The sequence below is a fragment of the Pygocentrus nattereri genome, chromosome 10, assembly GCF_015220715.1.
Source record: "Pygocentrus nattereri isolate fPygNat1 chromosome 10, fPygNat1.pri, whole genome shotgun sequence".
NCBI classification, from domain to species: Eukaryota; Metazoa; Chordata; class Actinopteri; order Characiformes; family Serrasalmidae; genus Pygocentrus; species Pygocentrus nattereri.
Genome location: NC_051220.1, coordinates 13,663,044 through 13,688,517, shown reverse-complemented (window position 1 = coordinate 13,688,517; position 25,474 = coordinate 13,663,044). Strand labels below are relative to the sequence as shown.

The following is a 25,474-nucleotide window of genomic DNA, read 5'->3' as shown; positions in this document are numbered from 1 at the left end:
AAACTTTTACTGCAACTTGTGCGAACAGTGTTTTGTTTAATAAAGGAAATACTGAACTGAAACACGTCTATTCAGACAAGATACAATTAAATTTTTTTTTGCCTCTAATGTGGGTATGAAGCTGATTAGCTTCACTTGGTAACTTGCTAGATATCCACTCTACTGATCACAACACTAATAACACTAGGCCAATATTACAGAAAATGAAAGAATCCTGAAAGTTTAAACTAAACCTGTTCAGCAGGGACGCCACAGCACAGAGCAACATCACTTATCCAGGATTCTGACACCATCATTCCCTGCGGCCCACCAAAGCCTCTGAAAGCAGTGTTGGAGGGCAGATTGGTCTTACACATGTAACCAGTACCACGAATGTGAGGGATGTTATAGCAGTTGTCCATATGGAAGAGTGCCCGCTCCATAATCTAAAGAAAGCCAAAATAAATAAATAAAATATTGCTATGTATCAGTTTGAGACTATAACTCAATAACTCAGTCAGGCAATTTTACATAAACATTCTGATACTCACTGATAGAGAAAGGTCCATAGAATTTCCTACATTGCTGTAGTACGTCACATCAAGAGCCATCACTTTTCCATTTTTCTTGAATCCAACCTAAACATTTTTTAGAAAATATAGTGTGACACTTGAGCATAAACATAGATCTATGTTCAGTTCCTTACATGCACTGTAGCAAATCTGTCAATAGCTTGGGGTGAATATTACTTTGATACTACTTTGATGTGTCCATCCAATGGTAATTTTGTCATGGGCATTGAGGGCATTTGTCAAGGAACATTGTTTTATATAAATTGTATTACCTTATAACGCCCAAAGAATGGATGTCGGCCACCTGAGACTAGCATATCCTCATCACGGTCCAACATGCAGCGAACTGGTCTTTTGACTCTATAAAAAAGACATTTTAAAAGTGAGGTACTTTTGAATATACATAAACTCAAGTTAAAGTTCAATTACTACAGCCATTGTCACAAAGCAGCTTTATAGAATATCTGGCTCTAAGTCCCAAATGAGCAAGCCAGGGGTGAGAGAGCCAAGGAGAAACTCCCTGAGAGCAAGAGGAAGACTTAAGACTCAGACGTCAAACCTACCTTCCTCTGGGAGCAAAACAATAATACAACATGAGCAATATGAATAAAGAATAAGATTTGACAATGAGTTCACAACAGAGGATATGGATTAAAGGAGATAAATGATAGATTACATTAACCAGTGACTACTATTAGAGCCTATCAGAGAAAAAAAGAGCTACGAAAAGACTGAAAGCTGTGTTAGAAGGACTGAAGCAGTGAAAATGAGAATGAGAATACAATCCACATAAACCAGTGACTGCTGTTAGCAGGCTACCATGACAAGTTAATGTGAATATGTAAAGGACTGCATGTAGAGGATAGTGTGAGGCATTGAATGTTTAAGATTGACTAGTTCTAGTTAGAGTCTGTGCATGAGGCATGCATTTTGTTTTCTTACTTATGAGCAGCAACAGCCACAACGGTGGAGAGAATGGTGCTCCGGCTCTCTTTCCCACCAAATCCTCCTCCCATTCTTTTCACTCGACACACTATGTGACTGGCCGGCACTCCTAGTGCTTTGGCTACAAGTGCCTGAAAGATAGCAGCATAAATAGCATGGTGTAGCATTTCTCCAACATGGTGCAGCTTTCTTTCGCAGCTTAGTCTTATTTCGCCATTGCATTTTTTGTGCTAATTTCATTATAAATACTGTATATTCTTCCTCCTGTTTGGTGGTGAGGCCTTATTTTGCCTTTGCATTACTTTTCTCATATTAATTTCAACCAAATATCGATACTGATATGATGACAGAAAATTGTGAACCACTTTAAGCATTTAAAATCAGAACTGAGGAGAATATTAACAAGAAAAGGGGTTTCATCATTTAACCTCTCTTACAATAGTTTTTGTTTGAAAACTCAAAATGTTTGATTACTTGTGTCTTGGAGGCCGACTGTGTGGACACAAACAGCTCCATCTCTCCGTCCTCTCCTTGTGGGACAGCCAGGGTACAGTTTGTTTCCAGGTAAAAGTGGTCCTGCCCTCCAATGTGTATCTCACCTAAGATCCAATCCAAAACAACAGGCAGAAGTAAATTCAGTCACAATGGAGAATACAACTGCAAACACATAGTTTCTGTGATTGCAGAGACCAAACAGCATACAAAACATCAAGTAACTTTGACATATTACACACATTTAATCTATTAAAAAGAGGTCCCACATTTTCCTTGTCCACTTTGTGTGGTTTCATTTGTCCAAAAACTGTTACTGTGCCTTTAAGACTGATATACAGTCATATGCCAAAGTTTGGACACCCCTGATGTAATAATGTTTTGCTGATTTTCTGAACAGATAATAGCACACAACTTCTTCAGAGAACTATTTTTTGTGCACATTAGCAGTCACAGCTAGTGTTTATTTGCTGTGTTTAACATATTTGGAAAAAAAATTCTAAAATATAAAATGTGGCCTGTGCAAAAGTTATGGCACATAAATGCAAATATAACAACTGTGAACAGAAATGCCTTATTTACATTTGTTCTCTGTAAAGGATGTTATTCTTTGCACTGAGAAAACCAACAAAACAGGTCATTTGAGAACATTTAAACTTTTGCATACATTTGTTTGTAAAACCAATTAAATTTGAAATAACGCACACATTTTCTCATGTGATGTAGCGGTGTATTTCTTCATGTGGTGTAGTATTTGAGTGACTTGAACATGGTGGACTACTTTTAGATGGTTATCCTAAGGGAAATGTTGGAATTAAACATTGCTCTTTTAAAAATACTGGACTGATATCACAGTTTTTCCAGTATGGGTATCTGTATAGCTATCATCAAAGTTCCATCCTCCCATCTCTATTGCAAAGTACATTAACTGGGCTACTGATCCTGTTTTTAAACATTCAGAGGGTATAATACCTTCCAGGATGTTATCAGACTCATGAAACCCTTTAGCGAGATCTCCTTTCTCTATCGTTCTCACTGGCTGGTAGAATGACTGATTGGTAATGGCATCCTGTACAAAAGAAAAAGATTAAAAAATGCATGCACTGTATGTACACAAGCTGATAGGGAACTGGTGTAATCAAGCTTATCTTTCTTCTGCTGTATATTTTCTAACCTGCTGTGGTCATTTCGCTGAAACCCTCGGACTGTATAACCATATTATGTAATGCTGACAGTTGAAGCGCTGGATAAAGCATAAATATTTCTTGAATACCACATAGCATATTTTGTGTTCTGTTATGAATAGCTTTAAAACACATGAAACATTATTTAATATCATTTAAACTGTACAGACTGTGGAATAGCACAAGCAATTTCAACTGTTTAAAGTGCCACCAGTCGCACGCATTAAGAGCAGTAAAAAGTGAAAAAAAAAAAAACCCAAAGGGTATAGCTTGGTTTATCTGTACTTGGAAAACCTTCCATCACAGTTCAAAGTTCTCATTAGGTATGTGTGCAAGTTGTAGGTGTCTGTTTTAGGTATTTGAGTAACACTTTACAATACTGGTCCACAAATAAGCATAGTTAACTAGTGCTTTCATCACAATGAATTAATACATAGACTAATACTTAGCACACCAGTGAATAATGAAACATATATAATAAGGAATGGAGTCATATATGAATAGCCATTAATAATGCTAATCATTAAACATTAACATATTGCTAACTAATTTGGTTAATGGATACAACAATGCTATATTAATTAAGATCCTTTTTATAATGTATACAGTATGTTTGAAGATGATGTGTAAACACAAATTATGGGCTAATAACAATACAGAAATCAATATCTTGTGTATGCAACAGAATTCAAAATCTATACATGTTTTAATGTTATAATTACACAAAATTCTCTATAATATGGACCGTATTGGTGTGGTGCAGTTTATGTTGGGACAATCCCATCCCCTTTTTCCTCTCTTAACTCTCCTTTCCTTCGCCTACATCCTCCCCTTTTGACTTTTGTCTCATGTAAGGAGGTAGGTATTATTAAGATAAGTAAGATTATGTATCATTGTCTAATCTTAATCATTATCAGCAACTGTCATATTTTGTTGATGGTCAATTTTAAAGTGAATTATGCTCATGCACATATGGCTAACATGTTCCATTCAGTGTACTACTTACTCATGGGGCTCACTAATCAGCACTGTAAGGCTATATTTCTGTTATCAGAATAAAATTATGAAGTTAATTTTGTGCCAAAAGTTTCAAATAATAAAATTCACAAGCAAAATATAAAGTATCAAAATGATTTTCAGTGACAAGTCTTCTCAACGCATAGCCATGACCACTCAGTAAACTGTGATTTGCCTGGATTTGACAAAAAGTACAATGAACACTTCACAGGCATTAGTAATGGCACATAGGAAGGGCCTTGCACCAATGAACTAAGCCATTCTCAAACAGGACGACCCTCAAGAACCTTTTCAAACCCCTAGTCATTTACAGCCCTGCAGTGCTTCACTAATTCAGTTAATCCATCTTTTGATCCTACTGTGCCAAAGCCAAGCTTTAAAGAGGTGGTTCGTATTCTTGACAAAGTTCTTTTACTTTGCATAACTTCTTTTTTTCAGTGTTAGAAGCAACACTCTACAGCTATCAGGGACAAACCCACCAGCCTTGTCAAGTGAGAGGAAAACAAGAACACTTAACATCTGATCATTGTAAACTTCATCAACTTTGTTGCCACTGCCTAAAGCCAGGCCATTTCACAAGTGAGGGTGAAAATACTGCCCAGCCCCAGACCAGGGGTCCTTTAAACTAATTAGCCTATGTGGTGAAAGGGGAAACATGGGTAGTGTTTTTGCTACCTTATTGAGTCAGACTGAGAAGCAATCTATGTAAAGAGCTTTGCACGTTCACCTGCAATGAAGACAGCAATTTTTGTGTCTGCGATAGTCAGAGACAAAGTAACATTACAACCAGTTCCTCCTTCCACAGAAGCAGTATCAGATATGAAGGAAGCTGCCAAACACTGTATTACAAAAAGCCACTGTAATGGTTGAGCTTATGTCTTCTAGAGCAGGTCCTAGGAGCATTCTGGTTAGAATTATAACACCCATTTGGAGAGATCAGTGGGTACCATTGAGAGTTGTGCCATGTCATGCTGCAACGAAGCACCAAGCTGGCCAATGTGTCACACTGCCTTGCTGTGGAAGACCTACCAGTCACATAGGGTTTGTCCCAACATCACTCTGACTATTCGTATCTTCAAAAGTGGTGCCATCACCTGACACTAAGCAGCTGCTTACGGATTGTGGGTTGGGTGACACTGACACTGATGTGTGCAAAAATTCAGAAAGCTGGAAAGCTAAGCTGCTGAGCTCTGAGATTCCAAGATGGCTTCTCTAAAGGCAAGCTGGACTGTGGCGAAGCAAAAGATTTTGTACACTGGATTAATCTCCCCAATAACTCAAGTTCTGAATGAGATGGAGGAGAAAAATGAAGAAGAATACAGATCTAGGGATCGTCACTGTTTTTAAATGAGCTCAATGCCTGATAAGGCATCCCTTGCCACATCAAGAAGACTGCACTAAGTGGAAATTCTTACTCTAGCACCATGGATTTAACATTCAGCATCCCTTTTCATAAGGCTGATAGGTAATACACAGGCCTTGGTGATTTTTAATTTTTTTTTTAGTTAATTTTACAATAGTCTTCCATAGGTATTTTGCAACACTCTAGCTTTTTCATGAGAATGATGCTCTCCATGTTTGGAGACCTGATTTTTTTCTACTTTTTTGCACTACATTAATGACTTACTTTGGATGGCACCTTCAGAGGACACAGTGAATTTGATCTTAGAATTATCATTATTTGCACAGTTCTGTGCGGTTTCTTGGCAATATTATTAACAGTGAAGTGTGTCTGTTGACCAAGAGAAGGTGAAGGTCATCACTGACTTCAAGGCTAAGGATCTCATAATGGAGAATGGCTTCATCCCATCACAAAAACAAATCCGATTATTTTTTGCTATGGTATGATACTACCAACATTTCATTCTTGGTTGTTCATCAACTGCAAAATAATTGTTTGCACTAATGGCTGGCCAAAAGAGCAAAGCTAAAGGCAATTGAGGATGCAAGAGTCCTGGCACCATCCATCAGCTTAAACCTAATGATGGGATATCAGCTTGTGAAGCAGAGTTTGAGGAACTGAAAAGAGCGCTTATATGCTGTGTAATACTGGCCCATGCAAATTTAAAAAGGGCCTTTTATCCTTTCCAACGATGGCCTCTGTGCTGTTTTATTACAAATTCCAGATGGTGAAGACAAAGGTAGGCCAATAGCCTTCAGTGGTAAATCTTTAAGCCAAAGTCATGCCAGGGACTCAAGTCAGCACATAGACTTGAGTTCCTGGCAATTAAGCGGCCTGTTTGTGACAAGTATAGTCGCTGGCTCAAAGGTCACAGATTCATGGTTTGGACAGGCAACAATCATCTCACATACACCATGACCAAACCCAAACTGGATGCAAGTGAGCAGAGGTAGATTTCCAAACTCCCTTCATGCTGCTTCAAGACCAAACATGTTGCAGAAACACAGAATGTAGTAACTGATGCCACTACAGCCGCTTAGAGACTCTTTTCTGAAGTTTACAAACAAGAAACTCTTGTCAGACAATACACTGTTATAGCAGACATGCAGAGTGGATGATGTATGTGTTCAGGAAGTTTTTCATAGGTCATGTCAGTCACAAGTACTGTTTAGCTTTTCCACTTATAATTCAGAGTCAGTGTCCATGCCAGAGGATGATGTCTCTTGTCTCCTCACATCTCTTGAGACTTGGGAGCTACTTCTATGGTAGATTACATGGAGGAATTGATTCCTAGTAGACAAGACCTGGATCCATGGAAAGGTCACATCAATTACAAGATATTTGTATTGCTTAAATATTGTTTTATGTTGAAAAGAAGCATAGGCCAAACAGGCATGAGCAATTCAGTGAAATTCAGATTTTGAGGGACTGGGAGAAACTGACATTGGTAAATAGCATTCTGTACAGAGTTTCTAAAGATCCTGTGACCAAGCACAAAAGATTTCAGTTTGCTTTGCCTGAGTCATTAAAAAAGGTTGCCCTAACTGGTGTTCATGATCTGGCAGGACACCAGGGTTAGTCATATACATTTTCTTTTACCAGCCAGCAGTGTACTGGTGTAATTTGGAGAAAAACCATCTGAAATTAGAGGGCTGTTACTCAATGCATGCCCTCTGCGGAACTGTGTTTCTGCTGAGTAAGATAAACTTTTGTGCTAATCCATTAAACCTTTCAATATTATTTAACTGCTTTACTGTTGATAAATTTTAGCCTTTGGGAAAATTTGGGTTCAGTGGTAGGTTGGATGGATGAAAAACACCTAACAAAAAAAGATAGTAGATAAGTTTGCAATGCACATCTGTGGAGTGAGATCCTTCTGTGTGTGACTGAAATTAAATTATGTATTTCATTAGGCTTATAGATTTAACAGTTTATTTATGATTTATCCTTAACTACATCATTTCCAAATAGATATTATGCATTATAGAAAGCATTTTAATGTATTAGTTTAATGTATAGAAAGTAATTTAATATATTAACAGAATGAGTTAGTAATTTTAATGCTAAACAATTTCCATTATTAATGGTTACTCATATATAACTCAATCTTTAATTAACACATATGCTTTGTTATTCTCTGATGTGTTTAATTATGTAGAAAGCTTTAAGTAAATATGCTTTTTCATGTACTTTATGTTCTCCATGCTTGTATTATAATCAAGTAAGAAGAGGATAGTTGCATTTAGATGCAGATAGATACATTTATTTCCAGAATTACATGCTCCCCCAACCAATAAAGATAGTAAAGAAAATTTGGGATTTGGGGATAGACAAATAGGGAATATCAACATACCTGAATGGTAATAATCACAGGCTGGATTTCCTCATAAGAAATCTTCACAGCTTTGGCTGCTGTTTGTGCATGGGCCTGCGTGTCTGCCACAATAGCTCCCACTATGTGTCCCACACATGTGACCTGATGAAAAGAGGCACATCATCATGAAACACTCTGTATTTGTCTTGACATAATACCAACAAAACCACTCATGACAGCATGTGTCATTGGCAACAGCATGTTTATGGCATGGTTATGTTAATGGGTTTTTCATCAAAAATCAGTGATGTCCTATAATTGTCCTATAAAGTTTTTTGTGCATCTCACATAGAAGGACTTGAATGCAAATAGCTGATGTATAAATCACTGAACCACTGACAGCAGTCTATACAGCTAGCATGTCCCCCAAAGATGATTTGCAACAATCTCAAACTAGACACTGACATGCATGCCTTACTTACATTACTTACATACACAACCTGCTTTTACCAGTGGTGGACAGTAACTAAGTAAATGTAATTTGTAACTGTACTTAAGTAGTTTTTTATTTGCATCTGTACTTTACTAAAGTATTTCCATTTCACTCCACTACATTTCAAAGTCAAATAGCTTAATTTTTACTAGACTACATTTTGCAAAATCTGTCATTACTTTTGGCTTATGTGTGTATAAAAACGTAACATGTCAGTGTGAAGCAAGAACACCAATCAGGGCACAGCGCACACTTTGTTTTGAGCTTGTTTTGACCTGTTGGTCATACCGACCCATCAGCTGTCTATTCCAACATAAATGATAGAACTAACTTAACTTTGTGTAAAAAGACCACAATACAGAGACATGTACACATATGCATTTGTGACTGGCATGTGTCTTTTTAATGAATTCATACAAACACTTCCATTTTATAGTAAATTTGTTTTTTCTAGTTTATTTTTATGAACAGAGAGCTACAGATGCAGAAAGGAAAACTCATTTGTGAACCTGTGTTTAAAGCAAGTTTTATTAAACTTCAACTTGTAACTAAGTTGCAATTAAATCTTAAATTGAAACTTTGCTTGTTTGCAAAAAGTTATTTCAGAGCCACTCGGTTCTACCTAATGGAAATTGTTTGCCTTCAGTGTTTTGTGCTGATAATTTTAATAGACATCAGTGCCAGACTAATTAATGAGATTCTATTAAAAGACTGGTTTATCAAGTGTGACACTAGAGTATTTTCACCTAAAATGAAGTAATGAAGCAACTTCATTACTTGCTTTCGATACTTAAGTACATTTGAAGGCAAATACTTTTATACAACCCCAATTCCAATGAAGTTGGGACGTTGTGTAAAACATAAATAAAAACAGAATATGACGACTTGCAAATGCACAACCAGTATTCAATTGAATACACTACAAAGACAAGATATTTAATGTTCAAATGGATAAACTTTATTGTTTTTTGCAAATATTCACTCATTTTGAATTTGATGCCTGCAACACGTTCCAAAGAAGTTGGGACAGGGGCAACAAAAGTCTGGGAAAGTTGAGGAATACTCAAAAAACACCTGTTTGGAACATTCCACAGGTGAACAGGTTAATTGGAAACAGGTGAGTGTCATGATTGGGTATAAAGGGAGCATCCCTGAAAGGCTCAGTTGTTCACAAGCAAGGATGGGGCAAGGTTCACCACTTTGTGAACAACTGCGTGAGCAAATAGTCCAAAAGTTTAAGAACAATGTTTCTCAACGAACAATTGCAAGGAATTTAGGGATTTCATCATCTACAGTCCATAATATCATCAAAAGATTCAGAGAATCTGGAGAAATCTCTGCCAGTAAGCGGCAAGGCAGAAAACCAATACTGAATGTCTGTAACCTTCGATCCCTCTGAGACTGACACAAAGTGGAAAAGTGTCCTGTGGTCTGAGTCCACATTTCAAAATTTTTTTGGAAATCATGGACGTCGTGTCCTCCGGGCCAAAGAGGAAAAGGACTGTCAGAATTGTTATCAGCGCAAAGTTCAAAAGCCAGCATCTCTGATGGTCTGGGGGTGTGTTAGTGCCCACGGCATGGGTAACTTGCACATCTGTGAAGACGCCATTAATGCTGAAAGGTATGTACAGGTTTTGGAGCAACAAATGCTGCCATCCAAGCAATGTCTTTTTAGGGACGTCCCTGCTTACTTCAGCAAGACAATGCCAAGCCACATTCTGCACGTGTTACAACAGGGTGGCTTTGTAGTAAAAGATTGTGGGTACTAGACTGGCCTGCCTGCAGTCCAGACCTGTCTCCCATTGAAAATGTTTGGTGCATTATGAAGCGCAAAATACAACAACGGAGACCCTGGACTGATGAACAACCCCTTGTTGTTCATCAAGCAAGAATGGGAAAGAACTCCACCTACAAAGCTTCAACAATTAGTGTCCTCAGTTCCCAAACGCTTATTGAGTGTTGTTAAAAGGAAAGGTGATGTAACACAATGGTAAACTTGCCCCTGTCCCAACTTCTTTGGAACGTGTTGCAGGCATCAAATTCAAAATTTGCAAAAAACAATAAAGTTTATCCATTTGAACATTAAATATCTTGTCTTTGTAGTGTATTCAATTGAATACTGGTTGTGCATTTGCAAGTCGTCATATTCTGTTTTTATTTATGTTTTACACAACGTCCCAACTTCATTGGAATTGGGGTTGTACTCAAGTGGAGGTCTAAAGGGAGAAACTTCTACTTTTACTGGAGTAATATTTTACCTAGGGTATCTCTACTTTAACTCAAGTACAAGATTTGTGTACTTCGCCCACCACTGGCTTTTACATCACTAGATGTTTATGCAGTGTGCAGTAAGTATGAATAAAGGGTGACCTTATTTCCTGCCTATCGATTCTATGCTCCTTTTTTAAGAGGTTACAGTCATTACCATACAAACCATATGCAATACAATGATGTAAATACTCAATGACAGAAAATGAACCTTTTGGTACATAAATAAATTTGCCATTACTCCTTATACCATCGTTTATTAGTAATAGTGTTTTTTTACATATTATGCAAGTAACCTTGTTGTCAGCAAAAACAGTCTCATCACAGACAGCAGGTCCAGTCTTATTACTACCGGGGAGGTCCTTGGCAGAGACAAATGTAACTACTCCTGGAACTGCCATAGCATCATCAGTTTCTATAGATCTGCCAAAAGACATACGCACATGACTAATACTCAAAAAATGTGGAATCAGAAGTGTGGAATCAATGTTTGCAATAATGAAAATTTTGTTATAGATAAACATATAGGATTCTAAAGCACCTAAAGTAATAGTACTGTTAAACTTTACAGGCCTCAATTAATTTGTAGAAAACTAAAGGTAAAAAGAAAGAGTCCAGAAAAATGAATTATATGGTTCTAAAATGAGTGAGAAAACATTAAGCATAAACATTAATGAAATTAAATTGAATTGGATTAACACAAACATATAGAAGGTGAAGTAGTGATTAAATCTAGGGAAAAAAGAAGAAAAGAAAAAAACAAAACAGTATAGTATTTACCATTTAAGCACTTCTTGAAACATTTAATAAACTTTTAAAATACATTTTGCATTACATTGCATTGTACTGTAAAATTACAAAGGTCATTAACATGACAAGTAGTTCTTTATTTTTGAATGGTAGTGTGACAGTTGCATTACTTTGACAATACAAATGTAAATTTGTTGTCAATAAAGCAAATTTTTAATTGAACACACGGGACACTTTTTTTTTCCCTACGATTTTGTAAGATATTCAAACTGTATGTAAACCTGGATCAAACAACTAGCCATGTACATTAACTAATGCAATAAATTTCTTTCCACCACAGGTAATATTTAATTTTATTGAGTCTTATCAGCCTTTTATAACTGCGTATATAAATAGTAAAAGTTATACACTTAACCTCATTTTACGATAAAAAAAAAAATTTAACATCAGTAGTTTATACTCACTTAATATAAGCATGAGCTTTAGTGCTGGTGACCAGGGCCAAATAGAGTCCATTCTCATATTGAGGGATGTCGTCACAGTACACTGCCTCTCCTGTGGCCTGCTTCAGGGCAGATAGATGCATGATAGGACGACCTACCATATCATCTGTGCTCTGACCAGGAGGAACTGCCTATGAAAAGTAATGGACATAATGTTTCATCATGATGTGTACAAAAAACACATCAGCTGTGTAATTAGATTTTAATAATTTTGCAGAAGACAGAACTAGCCTTGAAACAGTGTACCTGGTAAAGCTGAACACTGGTAGGAGAGTCCACATGGAACAGCTCTATAGCACTGGCATAATTAGGTTTGACATCTTCAACAGAAAGATGCTGTAGAGACACTGATAACAATTAGCTAGAACACTCTCTATTTCTCTATCTTTGTCTCTCTCTCTCTCTCTCTCTCTATATATATATATATATATATATATATATATATATATATATACACACACACACACACACACACACACACACACACACACATATAGACACACACACATATACACACTCTGGAGATTTCTTTGAAAAATTGAAAGTAAGTCTCCCAACAAGAATAGAAGCTGTAATAAGGAAGCTGTAATGTGAGGGGTGGGCACGCTAAATACTGACAACACTGAAATATTTAACCGAAGATGCTTCTGTGTTATTTTCTATTAACTATATTTTTTGCTTGTACATTAAAAGTTCTTTTTGGCTGAAAATAAATGAATGAGTGGTCTCAAGGTTTTGCACAGAACTGAACATATACGATCATTTAATCTCTACTTATATTTTTTTACCATGGCTATGACTCAAGCAAACATAAGTTGGTTTTACCATTTGAGCCAATTTGTGCTGGACAGTGAGGTAGAATTTGAAGAACAGGCTGATGGCCAGCGTGCGTCTATATGTCACCATCCCACCTGGAGCAGAGGGGGACAGTGTCATCTCCTCAGCTAGGGAAGAACAAGCATCTTCCATCAGCTCCTCACCCCACCTCCTACAGCCATGTAAACAAGGCAATTGTAATAATTAATGTTCAATTTAAGCAATACATTCTAAAGCTTTTGGCAATTACCTTTGTATTTTATTTAGAGTTTACAAAAAAGCTTCTAGATTACCTGCCAATGAGCCGGTTGCACGTAGCAGTGGCTAGAACAGTGGTGGGGGCAATTCCTCCATAGCTGAGTTTGATATCCTTAACGATGTTGGAACCCTGCTGGAAAACGACATTCATCCCACAAGTAATAGTGGCGATGTCGTCCTCTTTGCGAGTTGACTGCTTAAAGGCTGAGAAATACTGGCCCTAGAAAACATTGTAATCTCATTTTTACTCTGATGCAACTGTTAGCAATTAGCCTTAAAGCATGTTTGTTTGTTTTTTTTTTTGTATACAGCGTAGTTAATTGTTTTACATTATGAAACCAAATAACATCTTGTTTTGTAACTGCAGCAAATCTGGATTTATTTATTTTGTTTCTTTTGAAGATGTGCTAAATCAGACCTTTTTTGTGTATGGAATCTCAATGGACAGCAGAATCTCCTCGGGTTTCAGAGCAGTTTTCCTGTAGCCACTGAAGAACTTGTCATCCATCTGAAGGGCACGTTTCCCCTCTTCAAACAGATTATATGATGTTTAATACATTATGATAAACAATAAGTATGCAATGTGATAGTGATTACAAATGTTGTATTAAATGAATAGTGTGGTTATATTACTTATTTAATCCTATCAAGAGATCCATAATTGATTTTTCTAACCAATAAATCACAACTACACTAATTATTATTCAAGTACAAAGCATCATATTAATTAATGTTTCCTTTTCTATTTTCATTCCGACTATGTCCTTTGCATTCACTCTGCCCATATGACAACATGCTGTGATCCAAGTAACCTTTGATCCTTAAATAGAAAATCCCAAGAAAAAAAATCGTTATTTTACCTTTGGACGTCAGAGTTAGCTTACAGCCCGCCGCCATAAACACAGGGTTAAGGTCTGAAATAGGACTCGCTGTCATAATATTCCCACCAATAGCCTGACAGCACATAAATGGCAGTCAGCCCACACACATATCACAAATACAGATGTAATTTATTGTGTTTACTATTTACTGTTGGTGACAATGGCTTGCATATGACAGTTATAGGTGTAACTGAAAACTTCTGGTTCATAATTGTGTGTATACTAAGATCTGATACTGACTGGCTGAGCCATGTTACAGGAGCCATAGAATTATCATAGAATTCTCAATATGCACACAAATGATTACTGTTGGCCTATTGTTAATGACCTAGAAACCTTTTCTCAAGACTAAGCGGGATAAGGTATGCTGTTTTGCACTAAAAGGGAAGTGACATACTGCAACATTTCGGATCTGCTGTCCTGCGAACCAGCGCAACTGCTCCAGTATGGCCTGGAAGACTTCAGTTCTGTAGTTGGGCAACTTGTTTACCTCTTCATGCAATTTCTTCCCCAGCATAGTCAATGTGACAGATGCTCCAAATTCAATCCCTAAGGCATGTACATATAGAGAGACATGGACAATGTTCTCCAAGATAAGGTGAAATTACAACAGTTAAAATGCATATAGCAATAGCAATGTTTCACATAAACTTTTTTGCATAGCATATTATTATATATCACAATGCCTCATATGGGAAGAATGTTATCACTTGTCAACCATTCATGAATATTGAAGAAGCCACCTTGCTCTTGAGCTTGGACATATAACCAAAGGGAAATTCAAAAAAAGCTTTGGATTACGGTTGTAACCAGCTAATCTATATCAGGTCAAAGAAGTGACTGTATGGAATTAGAGCTTATACTAATTATTAATACATTAAGAAAATTAATACATTAAGAAAACAACACACTGACCATTTTCAGTGTATTGAATGCTGCTGAGTTCTTGGATGTATGCTGGTGCCAGGATCACAGGGTACAGGAGGTTCTTGAATTTCATTTCTATACCTTAAAACCACAAAGATGACGACAATGAAAGATGAAACAATGACATCTCTCATCACAAACTGAATTCAACTTGCTCTCAGGTGACTGACATGTCATACATTCTCTACTTGTTTTTTGATTTGAATAGTTTCAGGAAATACCTTTAATCAATAAAGAACTTTTACATTATGTGAAGGTTCTTCAAACTTTAAACAGATTATTTGCTCTCGCACATCTCATTTATAAAGATAGTTCTTTCAAGAACCATGAAACAGTTATGAAAGGATCTTTAGAAAACCAAAAACATTTTTGTATTGCCCCAAAAGGTGCCTTTTTGGCATTCTTAAACTTGGTCATTTGAGATTCCAGACCTAGTACTCAAGTTATTCTGGTATTCCATTCCTGAGACCATAAACGAGCAGTCTCAGTCTCAACCTCATGCTCCAATGCCTCCTTCTGAGATAACTGGAAGCTGAATTATCATTGAATATCAATTAAACCAAATCCCTGTGTACTTAACTCTCTGCTCTGAGCTGCTTTTCAGCTGTGTTGCTGAAACCCATGCACACGCATTCCTACAGACAGAAGCAGCGAGAGCAGGAAAACAAAACTGAAAGTTTCAATCTTTACCGTTAAGCATCAAAAAATATTAATGTTATTGTTGCTGTCATATGTATTGAGCAATGTAGTTTTAGGCTATATATTTAACACTATATTTTACTAAATATAATACTATAATATTCTGTATTAGTATATATAATCAGTAATGATAATAAATGTACAATTAATGACAATACATGTACAAAGCTACAAACAAATACAATTTTTGAATTTTTTTGTCTGAAGAAAAAAAATCTTCATCTGGTCTTGACTCAATGTGTCATAGTCTCGTCCTTGACTCAGACTCGGACTGGCCAGACCTAGCGATAGACTACAAAACTAACCAGACCTCTGGAGAAATATTCTCTGTATGATTTTAGGACAAAACATATTCAGCTGAGGGCCTCACCTACTTCAGTGTTCCCCACCACCAGCTTGGCTGCTGGATAGACTGCCTTAAGCTCCAGGAGTTCGTTCAGTGAGCTAGGCTGAATCCACAGCACTCTCTCCCCGATGAATCTCAATGACCTTGGTGGCTGTTTACCAAGACTCTGTAGAGTGACATCAAAATTATACACTAGTTATATCCTTGCCATTCACTTAGAAGCTTCTACCATGTGTTTACAATCACTGGCCACTTCCTGAGGTCCATTGAGATCTTGTAAGTCCGTTATTCGGGCATACATATACAGTTGTCACATTTTCAGTCTCTCTCTACTTCACTTATCCATTTCTGAGAACAGGACTGCTGCTGTCCATATATTGTCCAGGAGTGGATTACTCCCAGGACAGCAGTGACACTGACACTGGCAGTGTGTGTGTGTCATTGGTCTAAGTTGCTGAGGTTTTTGCACACATCATTATTTCGCTATGCATAAAATCATGCAGACACAGGTGGGGAATTTCAATTAATAATCACATCAAGCACAAAAATTAAGAAAAAAAATCTGATTTTTGTTACTTTGACCACAGCATGGTTGTTGGTGCCAGGTGGGGTGGTTTAAGTGTTTCAGAACCTGCAGATCTCCTAGGCTTTTCATGTACAACAGTCTCTAGAGTTCACACTGAATGATACAACTTTTTTGACCTGATAGAAAGGTTAAATTAACACAATTTTTTTTACAATAGCGGTGGTAAGAAAGCATTAAGCATCTTTGAATGCACAGTGTCATATCTTGAGGTGGATGGGTTGCAACAGCAAAATACTGTTGCTGACCATAGGCATCCTTCTATGGATATAGTTTACCCATCTTCTAATCACCATGAACATGACAATGAGTTCAGTGTACTGTATTTCAGTGACCTGCCAATTACTAGATCTGAATCTAATAGAGCACATTTGAGCTGACAAATCTGCAGCTATTACATGATGGAATCATGTCAATATGGACAAGAATCTCTAAGAGAATGCTCCCTGTTAAATCCCATAGAATTTAGCCTGAAGGGAAAATGTGGGTCCCTCTCTAGTATTAGAATGGTGTTCTTAATAAAGTGTATGTGAGTGTGAGGGTACTACAATGGAACTAGATACATTATAGTTTGTGAACATACTATCAGTTCAGGAGGGAAAATGATCTCTTGTGTTGGATCCAGTGGCATAAATTCTGATGGATCGAAGAGCTGTTGACCTGAATGCGTTGAAGCTCCCTAGAAAACAGAAACATCCATCAAACAAATGCAAAGAGAACAAAGAAAAATTCTGTTATATAAAAATAACTGATCTATAAATTAGGTTTGTGTACTTTGTTGCATAGCACTAAGGCTGAATATGAGCTCATGAAACAAGTGAACTAGACCAATTTCATGACTGCATCTTTCACCTCATGGCCTTATGAATTCTTATACAAACATGTGACTCCCTTCCTATGAGAATGACATGGCTGCCGTGACATTGATTTCCAGCAAGGAACACTAAAGGTTCACCAGGACTAGGCGCAGATACAAAATGGTGATGCCTTGATTAATGATGCATGAATTGAGACTGTAGCCACAGGTCACATTGGTTGTGCTCACACTAACATGCTCCTCTTCATGTGCACTGGTCAAGCAACAGCCGTTGCCCTTTCTCCTGCTCCTACAGCATCCTCCCTCCTGTGCATAGAAAGGAGAAGATTATCAGAAAGTAAGATGCACTCTAAAAAGTAGGAATCAACTCTTTTATGAAACTTTTATCACCAATACTTATTTTAATGAGTTAAACAATTCTAAAACTAACTGTGGTGTCCAATATAATTTAATATTGCCAAAGGTTAAATAGACTCCACTGGTTTAAATTCATTAAATTACTGACCGATAAGATTGTCAGTTGTCACTTGTTGCATTTGTTCTTTATCTCAAATAAACAGAATGTCTCAAAGTCTTTTAATACATAATAAATCGCAGTGCTAGGGGAAGAGCTCACTCTTGGCTTTGTTGGTTTCTGTATGTTACTTCATATTTTTATCCATTTTTATCCAGATCTCTTCACCTTCGTCAAATGTTTTATATTGTTTTATATTATATGCTAGGTTAGATTTGGATACATTTACATGATCCTATTTCTTAAACTATGTTATTGTTTTGCTTTCAAGTTTATTAGTTGAGCACATAGTGTTTTAATAATGGAAAGTAGGAAAAAAATCATGAAGAGAAGCTTCTGAAAAGGCTGGTATAAGACCATGAAGGCATTAAAATGCTCATAAATGACCACTTCTTCATACATTTTTTCATTAAAATACAAAAACTTTATAACAGTTTAGACATGGTGAGAACTCTTAACTGATTGCACCTAATATGACACTCATCTGGATAATTTAAGACCTAAACATTAAACTTAGACATAATAATTTAAGAAACATTTCTATATATTATTGCAATTTTTTCTTCTTTTCCATTTGGAGTGCATCAAAAGAGGAACACTGCCACATGATTATGACAGTCCATCAGTGTGATTACTTTAGCAAGAAAAAAAAAGAAACTGAGGATCAGTGGCTGAACACCAAATAATAGAAAATACAATATAATACAGTTTAATACACAGCATAACCTGTGAGCACATTCAATCATAAAGTTACAACATTAGGAACTGTATTACCTTTGCAAAGGTCTTGTAGCCCTCAAGAATGGGTCTATAGCCAGTGCAGCGACATAGATTACCTAGGACCACCACCAAAACTGTATTAGTGGATTTGCCTGAATAAAGCCCCTATGTATTCATAGAGAGTTTAGTTTAAACAACATGGTAGAAAAATAGTTGGCAAGGTCAAAACACATCATTAAACCAGTGAGTAATCATTGTACCTTGGAATGCTTCCTCCATGTCCTGCATTGAAGGCTGTGGACTGTTCCTCAGCAGGGCATACATGGACATGACGATTCCTGGAGTGCAGAAACCGCACTGAGATCCATGAGCCTTGGCAATTCGTTCCTGCACGAGTGCAATGATGTTTAACACATTGTGAAAATACTGTGAGAGATATAGAAATGTCACCTTTTATTGCGAACACATTGAAATTCACGAATATGACAAAGGTAACTCTGAGTGGAAAACAAAGCACTTTTGTAAGCTGCCCTGGGTAAGAGCATCTCATCTAAACGCTGTAAACATAAATGTAACATTAAGACTGATATGCTACATCATAAGACATGTACACTATATGAAGATGTTAATCATACCTGGACAGGATGGAGTTTGCTGGCTACGCTGCCAATTCCTTCAACTGTAGTGACTGCACAATGATGCAAAGAGCACAGAGGGGCTAGACAGGCATTAACAGCATGGTGACTGAGACAGAGCTATCAAGGATGTACTTCACAAAAGTCCATGTATGACATCAGTTCATTGTGTATGTCTGCTCTTCACTATATAGTTATCTGTTGAAGTAAGTTTAAGTTAAGTTTAAGTGTAATCCATTGACATAGACTGCTTGTGGCAAGTTGCGGCTTTGCGAAAAGGATACATAATCTGGTTGTGATGTGGATTAAATCTGGACACCATCACAGTGCAGGCACCACAGCCACCTTCAGCACATCCCAGCTTAGTTCCTGTCAGACTCACTGGCAGTGTTAAGGAAAAGCTCAGGGAAAACACTCAGTTCCATTGGGATATGGAAATAACAAAAATACAATTTTTTCTTTACTATTTAAGGATGTTTAACATCCTTTAAAAACCATGCTGACATTTCCCTTGTTTTGCAAGACATCCAACACAGAGGACATATTATGCAATAATAAAACAGCAGAGGGCCAAACTCCCATTCTGTACTCACAGTAAACTTCATGAACTTTGTACTTTGCAAACGAAGAGGTATGATTATCAAAACCCATCGGATCAACTGCCATAAAATCCCAGTAGCAAAAAAAGAATTTACTCATATAGGAGTAAATTAGAATTTACATTACAGCGTTACTATAGTTTTCTACAGGATACTACACAAGCATTACAGATCACTATAAGACAGTCTTAGGTATTCATATCATATCATAGGTAATATATAGATAATAAAGTAGATAATGTAATACTATAGAGGTATCACAGAACACAACAGAGATATAAAGAGGTTATTAGACACTTACTATAGAGCTTTTCTTAGAGACTGAGGCTCCATCAAATAAGCTACTTTTATTCAAACACACGTCACTAAATATGGATCAACATTTTATTCCAACAGCGTAAGCGAGCAGCAATGAGAGATGTGTGTGAGGATACACTTTCTCCTGAGAAAGATCAGCAGCGTCATTTCTGGATCAGCATTTGTCTCAACGACCTGCGGAGAGAGCGTTAACTAGAAACCAAACACCCGGCACAACAGGAGCTTTTCACATGATAATAATTAGACGAAACTGCTGATAATAATATATTGGAGAAGCTCATCACTGACAATAACTATCAACACTCGAATCAACACATTCAATGTAGCGTTTCTTTTCTAGACTGCATTAATGAAAGGGATAAAGGGACACTCAACGAAATCATTCAAGTTACCTTTTTGCCATTTACAAAGAGAACCAAGTCATCGTGATGATTTTGGTTCATTTCCTCCATGATTTCGATCCCAGCACCCCGCTGCAGTGTGGGGCAGAACTCCAGCCATCAGCCGTGTGATCAGATATAAAGAGTTTGAGATTGGGACGGTTCAGAAAACAACACGTGACACGTGTATCAAACAGAGCAGCAGCACACTTCTACATCGGTTAACCAAACACGGGCAGAGAGAGAGAGAGAGAGAGAGAGAGAGAGAGAGAGAGAGAGAGAGAGAGAGAGACCCTTAAAACAAAGTAAAGTAAGTACTAACATTGTTCTCCAGTTTGTTTTAAATGAAGCTCAGGTCTTCCAAATGACACCAGTAAATGATCCAACATTTCCAAGATGAACTGGGCCAGTTTGAAAGCATATATGAACAGCCGTTCAGAACCTAGTGTCAGAATATAATAAACACAGACGGGATATTCAGCTTCCTGCTGGCTAAATCAGGCGGCCTGCCATCCCTGTATGCCCCAAAGCGTTTTTCAAAAAATGCTTCCACCTTCAAGATACATCATCAGCAGGGGGCTTTCCTCATCTTTAAACTAGTAAGTCTCACTCTCGAGAATATTGTGACACCCCTTCAGGAGGCGGGTAGGCATGTTTGCTGCAGATGGGTGTATTTTACGTTTTGGCTGGACTGCGCCTTTAAGAGAAGCAGAACGAAACAAAACAGTCCAATCCGGTGTTTAAAGTAGTCTTTTAGCATAGAGGAGCAGTACACAGGAAACATGGCTTCATTCATTTCATTAATGTACATTTAAATATTATCTAGTACTATGATATAATTGGTCAATATCGTGATATTGAATTTGAATTTAATTACCATCCAGTACTACGCCCCATTATAGATTCAATACTAGTCTATTCCTATTATCCAGGTGCAGAATGGTAAAACCCAGGTACTTTAAGTTGTTGTTTCTTGAGTTTGCATGTACACTGATCAGGCATAACTTTTTGACCGCCTCCTTGTTTCTATGCTCATTGTCCATGTTATCAGCTCCACTTACTACACTGCTCAAAAAAATAAAGACTCAAATAACACATCCTAGATCTGAATGAATGAAATATTCTCATTGAATACTTTGTTCTGTACAAAGTTGAATGTGCTGACAACAAAATCACACAAAAATCATCAATGGAAATCAAATTTATTAACCAATGGAGGCCTGGATTTGGAGTCACACACAAAATGAAAGTGGAAAAACACACTACAGGCTGATCCAACTTTGATGTAATGTCCTTAAAACAAGTCAAAATGAGGCTCAGTATTGTGTGTGGCCTCCACGTGCCTGTATGACCTCCCTACAATGCCTGGGCATGCTCCTGATGAGGAGTCCATAGCTTCAATGCCTTCATCTTGCAGGAACTGCTGACACACTCCAGCCACATGAGGTCTAGCATTGTCCTGCATTAAGAGGAACTCAGAGCCAACTGCACCAGCATATGGTCTCACAAGGGGTCTGAGGATCTCATCTCGGTACCTAATGGCAGTCAGGCTACCTCTGGCGAGAACATGGAGGGCTGTGCGGCCCTCCAAAGAAATGCCACCCCACACCATTACTGACCCACTGCCAAACCGGTCATGCTGAAGGATGTTGCAGGCAGCAGATCGCTCTCCACGGCATCTCCAGACTCTGTCATGTCTGTCACATGTGCTCAGTGTGAACCTGCTTTCATCTGTGAAGAGCACAGGGTGCCAGTGGCGAATTTGCGAAACCTGGTGTTCTCTGGCAAATGCCAAGCGTCGTGCACGGTGTTGGGCTGTGAGCACAACCCCCATCTGTGGACGTCGGGCCCTCATACCATCGTCATGGAGTCGGTTTCTAACCGTTTGTGCAGACACATGCACATTTGTGGTCTGCTGGAGGTCACAAAGCATAGGTACTGAGAAGGGGTCTGTGGTCCCCACCTGCAGAACCACTCCTTTATTGAGTGTTTGTTGCTAATTGGCAATAATTTCCACCTGTTGTCTATTCCATTTGCACAACAACATGTGAAATTGATTGTCAATGAGTGTTGCTTCCTAAGTGGACAGTTTGATTTCACAGAAGTTTGATTTACTTGGAGTTATATTGTGTTGTTTAAGTGTTCCCTTTATTTTTTTTTGAGCAGTGTATATAGGTGCACAGTTACAGACTGTAGTCCATCTGTTTCTCTGATACTTTGTCATCCCCATTTTACCCTGTTCTTTAGTGGTCAGGATTCCCACGGACCCTCACAGAGCAGGTACTATTTGGGTGGTTGGTCATACTCAGCACTGCAGTTAACACTGACCTGACTGTAATGGTCGGTGATGTTTTAGTGTGTGTTGTGCTAAGTGGATCAGACACAGCAGTGCTGTGGTCGCACTTCTTTATTTTTTGTGAACTGTTGGGGTGGAGGTATAGCAAAAGAGCTTTTGAACCAGAAAGCAGGCTACAAATTCTCTTCTTTTGGAGCAAATAAGAGCAAATAAGCCAACAGGGCCATATTCTGAGTTCTTACAGGAATGTGCTGGCTTTCTATCAAGTTTATTAAGGCTTCTGAATCAAGTAATAATTGTCAGAGATTTTAATATCCACTTTGATAAACCACAGAATCCACTAAGTAAGGCATTAAAATCTATCGTAGACTCTGTTGGATTCACTAGAAATATAAAGGAGTTCACTCATTACTACAGCCACACTTGACTTAATTTTGACCTTTGGTGTAAACAGAGATCATTTAACCATTCAATATATGTTTATCACCACATTATCATGTTTAAAGCGAAATATAACCATCCATAGCTAGTAGCTAGTAGAAGAAGATCATTAGTTATCTTAACTAGAGCTGTCTCAGTGCTGTGATGTGGCCTGAATCCAGATTGGAATTTTTCATATATATGGTTCTTATGTACATACGAACTAAGTTGTTGGGCCACAGCTTTTTCTAAGATCTTAGATATAAATGGTAGGTTAGAAATAGGCCTGTAATTAGACAATACGCTAGCATCAAGATTTGGTTTCTTGATCAGAGGTTTGATAACTGCTAGTTTAAAAGCTTTGGGTACTTGGCCCAGTCTAAAGGATGAGTTTACTATAGTTAAAAGAGGGCTTATAATAACGTAGTACTTCTTTTAGTAATTTTGAGGGAATTGCATCAAGTGTGCAGGTTGTACAACTTGCAGAGGAGATAATCTTCTCTAGTTCTTGCTGTGGGAGTGGGTAAAAAGTTTCCAGCCTTTCTTCTACAACTATGTTATGTTTTATATCAGCCACATCAGATGAGAGCCAAGTTGGATTTAATACTGTGGGTTGAATTTGTTGTCTAATATTATCGATTTTATTATAAAAGTCCATAAAAACTTCACTGGTGAGAGTCGCCGGAATTTGTGGTTCAGTACCTGTCTGATTTTTTGTAATTCTGGAAATCACACTAAACAGTACTCTAGGATTATATTTATTATTCTCGATCAGTGAGGCCAGATATGCTGAGCGAGCTTTAGTGAGAGTATTTCTATACTCTATAAGGCTGTCCATCCAGGCAGAGTGGAACACTTCCAGCTTGGAAGCTGGAAGTAGACACAAACTGTTTGAAAGTTGTTTTTGTTGTTTTTTTGTTGTTTTTATCATTGTGCCATGGGGCGAGCTTTTTCTGCCTTATCCTTTTTATTTTAAGTGGCGCCACATTTTCTAAAGTAGATTGAAAGGTATTTTCTAAATAGTCAGTTAGTCCATCCAGCTCCATTGGGTCTGATGGACTGGAAACTGGGGTTGATAGTTGAGAGGTTTTCTATAAATTGTAGGGCGGTAAAAGGTTTTATTGAGCGCTTTGTAGAATAGCGAGGGGACGTACATCTATTACGGCTAAGACGTAGCTCATATGAAATTAGGTAGTGGTCGGAGATTGCTGAGGTTTGCGGTAGGATATTAAGCTTGTCTATGTTAAGACCTAGTGTCAAAATTAAATCTAACATGTGACTACAGTAGTGTGTAGGCCCTGTTACCAACAGAGTCTAGGATTGAAGTAAATGCCTTTTTAGTGGGTCATCTGCCTTCTCAAAATGGATATTAAAATCTCCTACAATTATTACTTTATCATTGCACACAGCTAGGTTTGCAGCGAAATCACTAAATTCTTTTAAAAATTCAGAGTATGGCCCTGGTGGTCTGTAAATGTTAATGATAATAATGATGAATAATGAATGAATAATGATGAATAATAATGAAAATGCGTTCTTTTTTGTGACCGGATTTGTAATGTGAATGTAGAGGACCTCAAGGTGTCACATTGTTTCTGACTCATATCTAGGGTATCTTTCCCTTTATGTCAAAGATTTTAGAAATAGTTGTAGTACAACAGCTAAGTTTCTGTTAGCATAGCAATCACATACATAAAAAATTAAATCTGGATTTAGGCCTCATTTTAGTACAGAGACAGCACTAGTAAAAATTGTAAACAGTCTCTTTTTATTCTCTGACCAGGGAAATGTATCTTTTCTGGTTCTGCTTGATCTTAGTGTGGCATTTGACACAAGAGTCCCCTCTATCTTACTAGACATGTCAGAAAACCTTGTAGGAGTAACAGGAATAGATCTTTCCTGGTTCAGGTCTTACCTGACTGATCACATTTGTAAATATAAATGATAAATTCTCTGCCATGTTGATGACACACAATTTTACAGATCAACCAAACCAGAGGTTAAACTTTAACTTAAGATTAAGGACTGTGTAAAAGACATAAAAGACTTCCTCCTACTCAATTCAGATAAAAACAGGTTCTTTTTCATGGTCCAAAAGCGCCTAGAAACAAACAGTCTATTTTAACACTTAAACTTAATAACTTCTCTGTTGCATATCGTAATTCAGTAGCATACAATAATAAGCACAAAATTATTACTCAATTATTGATCATTAATCACTGATTAATTCATCTTAATTAATTGGCAGCTAATATTTAATGATGACAGGCCCACATCTAGCCACACATTATACGGTTCCTTGCTCTTGCATCTGCACCAGGGTGAAGACTATTAAGCTAAAAACAT

General features: G+C 37.5%; 1 protein-coding gene across 1 annotated transcript in view; it reads right to left on the bottom strand.

The window, feature by feature from the left end:
• xdh (xanthine dehydrogenase) overlaps window positions 1-20,576 on the bottom strand; it is a 29,386-nt gene extending 8,810 nt beyond the window's left edge. The window contains exons 1-25 of the mRNA XM_017708806.2: window positions 20,425-20,576; window positions 20,149-20,206; window positions 19,400-19,496; window positions 19,116-19,224; window positions 18,741-18,867; window positions 18,535-18,596; window positions 17,475-17,552; window positions 17,013-17,108; window positions 15,871-16,012; window positions 14,790-14,882; window positions 14,272-14,423; window positions 13,854-13,947; window positions 13,412-13,521; window positions 13,029-13,213; window positions 12,745-12,907; window positions 12,166-12,255; window positions 11,881-12,050; window positions 10,963-11,089; window positions 7,945-8,067; window positions 2,961-3,057; window positions 1,971-2,095; window positions 1,494-1,627; window positions 824-911; window positions 531-617; window positions 234-425 (exon numbers count right to left, since the gene is read on the bottom strand). Of these exons, the coding sequence (XP_017564295.1) occupies window positions 234-425; window positions 531-617; window positions 824-911; window positions 1,494-1,627; window positions 1,971-2,095; window positions 2,961-3,057; window positions 7,945-8,067; window positions 10,963-11,089; window positions 11,881-12,050; window positions 12,166-12,255; window positions 12,745-12,907; window positions 13,029-13,213; window positions 13,412-13,521; window positions 13,854-13,947; window positions 14,272-14,423; window positions 14,790-14,882; window positions 15,871-16,012; window positions 17,013-17,108; window positions 17,475-17,552; window positions 18,535-18,596; window positions 18,741-18,867; window positions 19,116-19,224; window positions 19,400-19,496; window positions 20,149-20,206; window positions 20,425-20,484 (2,859 nt within the window). The 5' untranslated portion in view covers window positions 20,485-20,576. The remainder of the gene's footprint in view (window positions 1-233; window positions 426-530; window positions 618-823; window positions 912-1,493; window positions 1,628-1,970; window positions 2,096-2,960; window positions 3,058-7,944; window positions 8,068-10,962; window positions 11,090-11,880; window positions 12,051-12,165; window positions 12,256-12,744; window positions 12,908-13,028; window positions 13,214-13,411; window positions 13,522-13,853; window positions 13,948-14,271; window positions 14,424-14,789; window positions 14,883-15,870; window positions 16,013-17,012; window positions 17,109-17,474; window positions 17,553-18,534; window positions 18,597-18,740; window positions 18,868-19,115; window positions 19,225-19,399; window positions 19,497-20,148; window positions 20,207-20,424) is intronic.
• Between the last annotated feature and the right edge of the window lie 4,898 nt (window positions 20,577-25,474).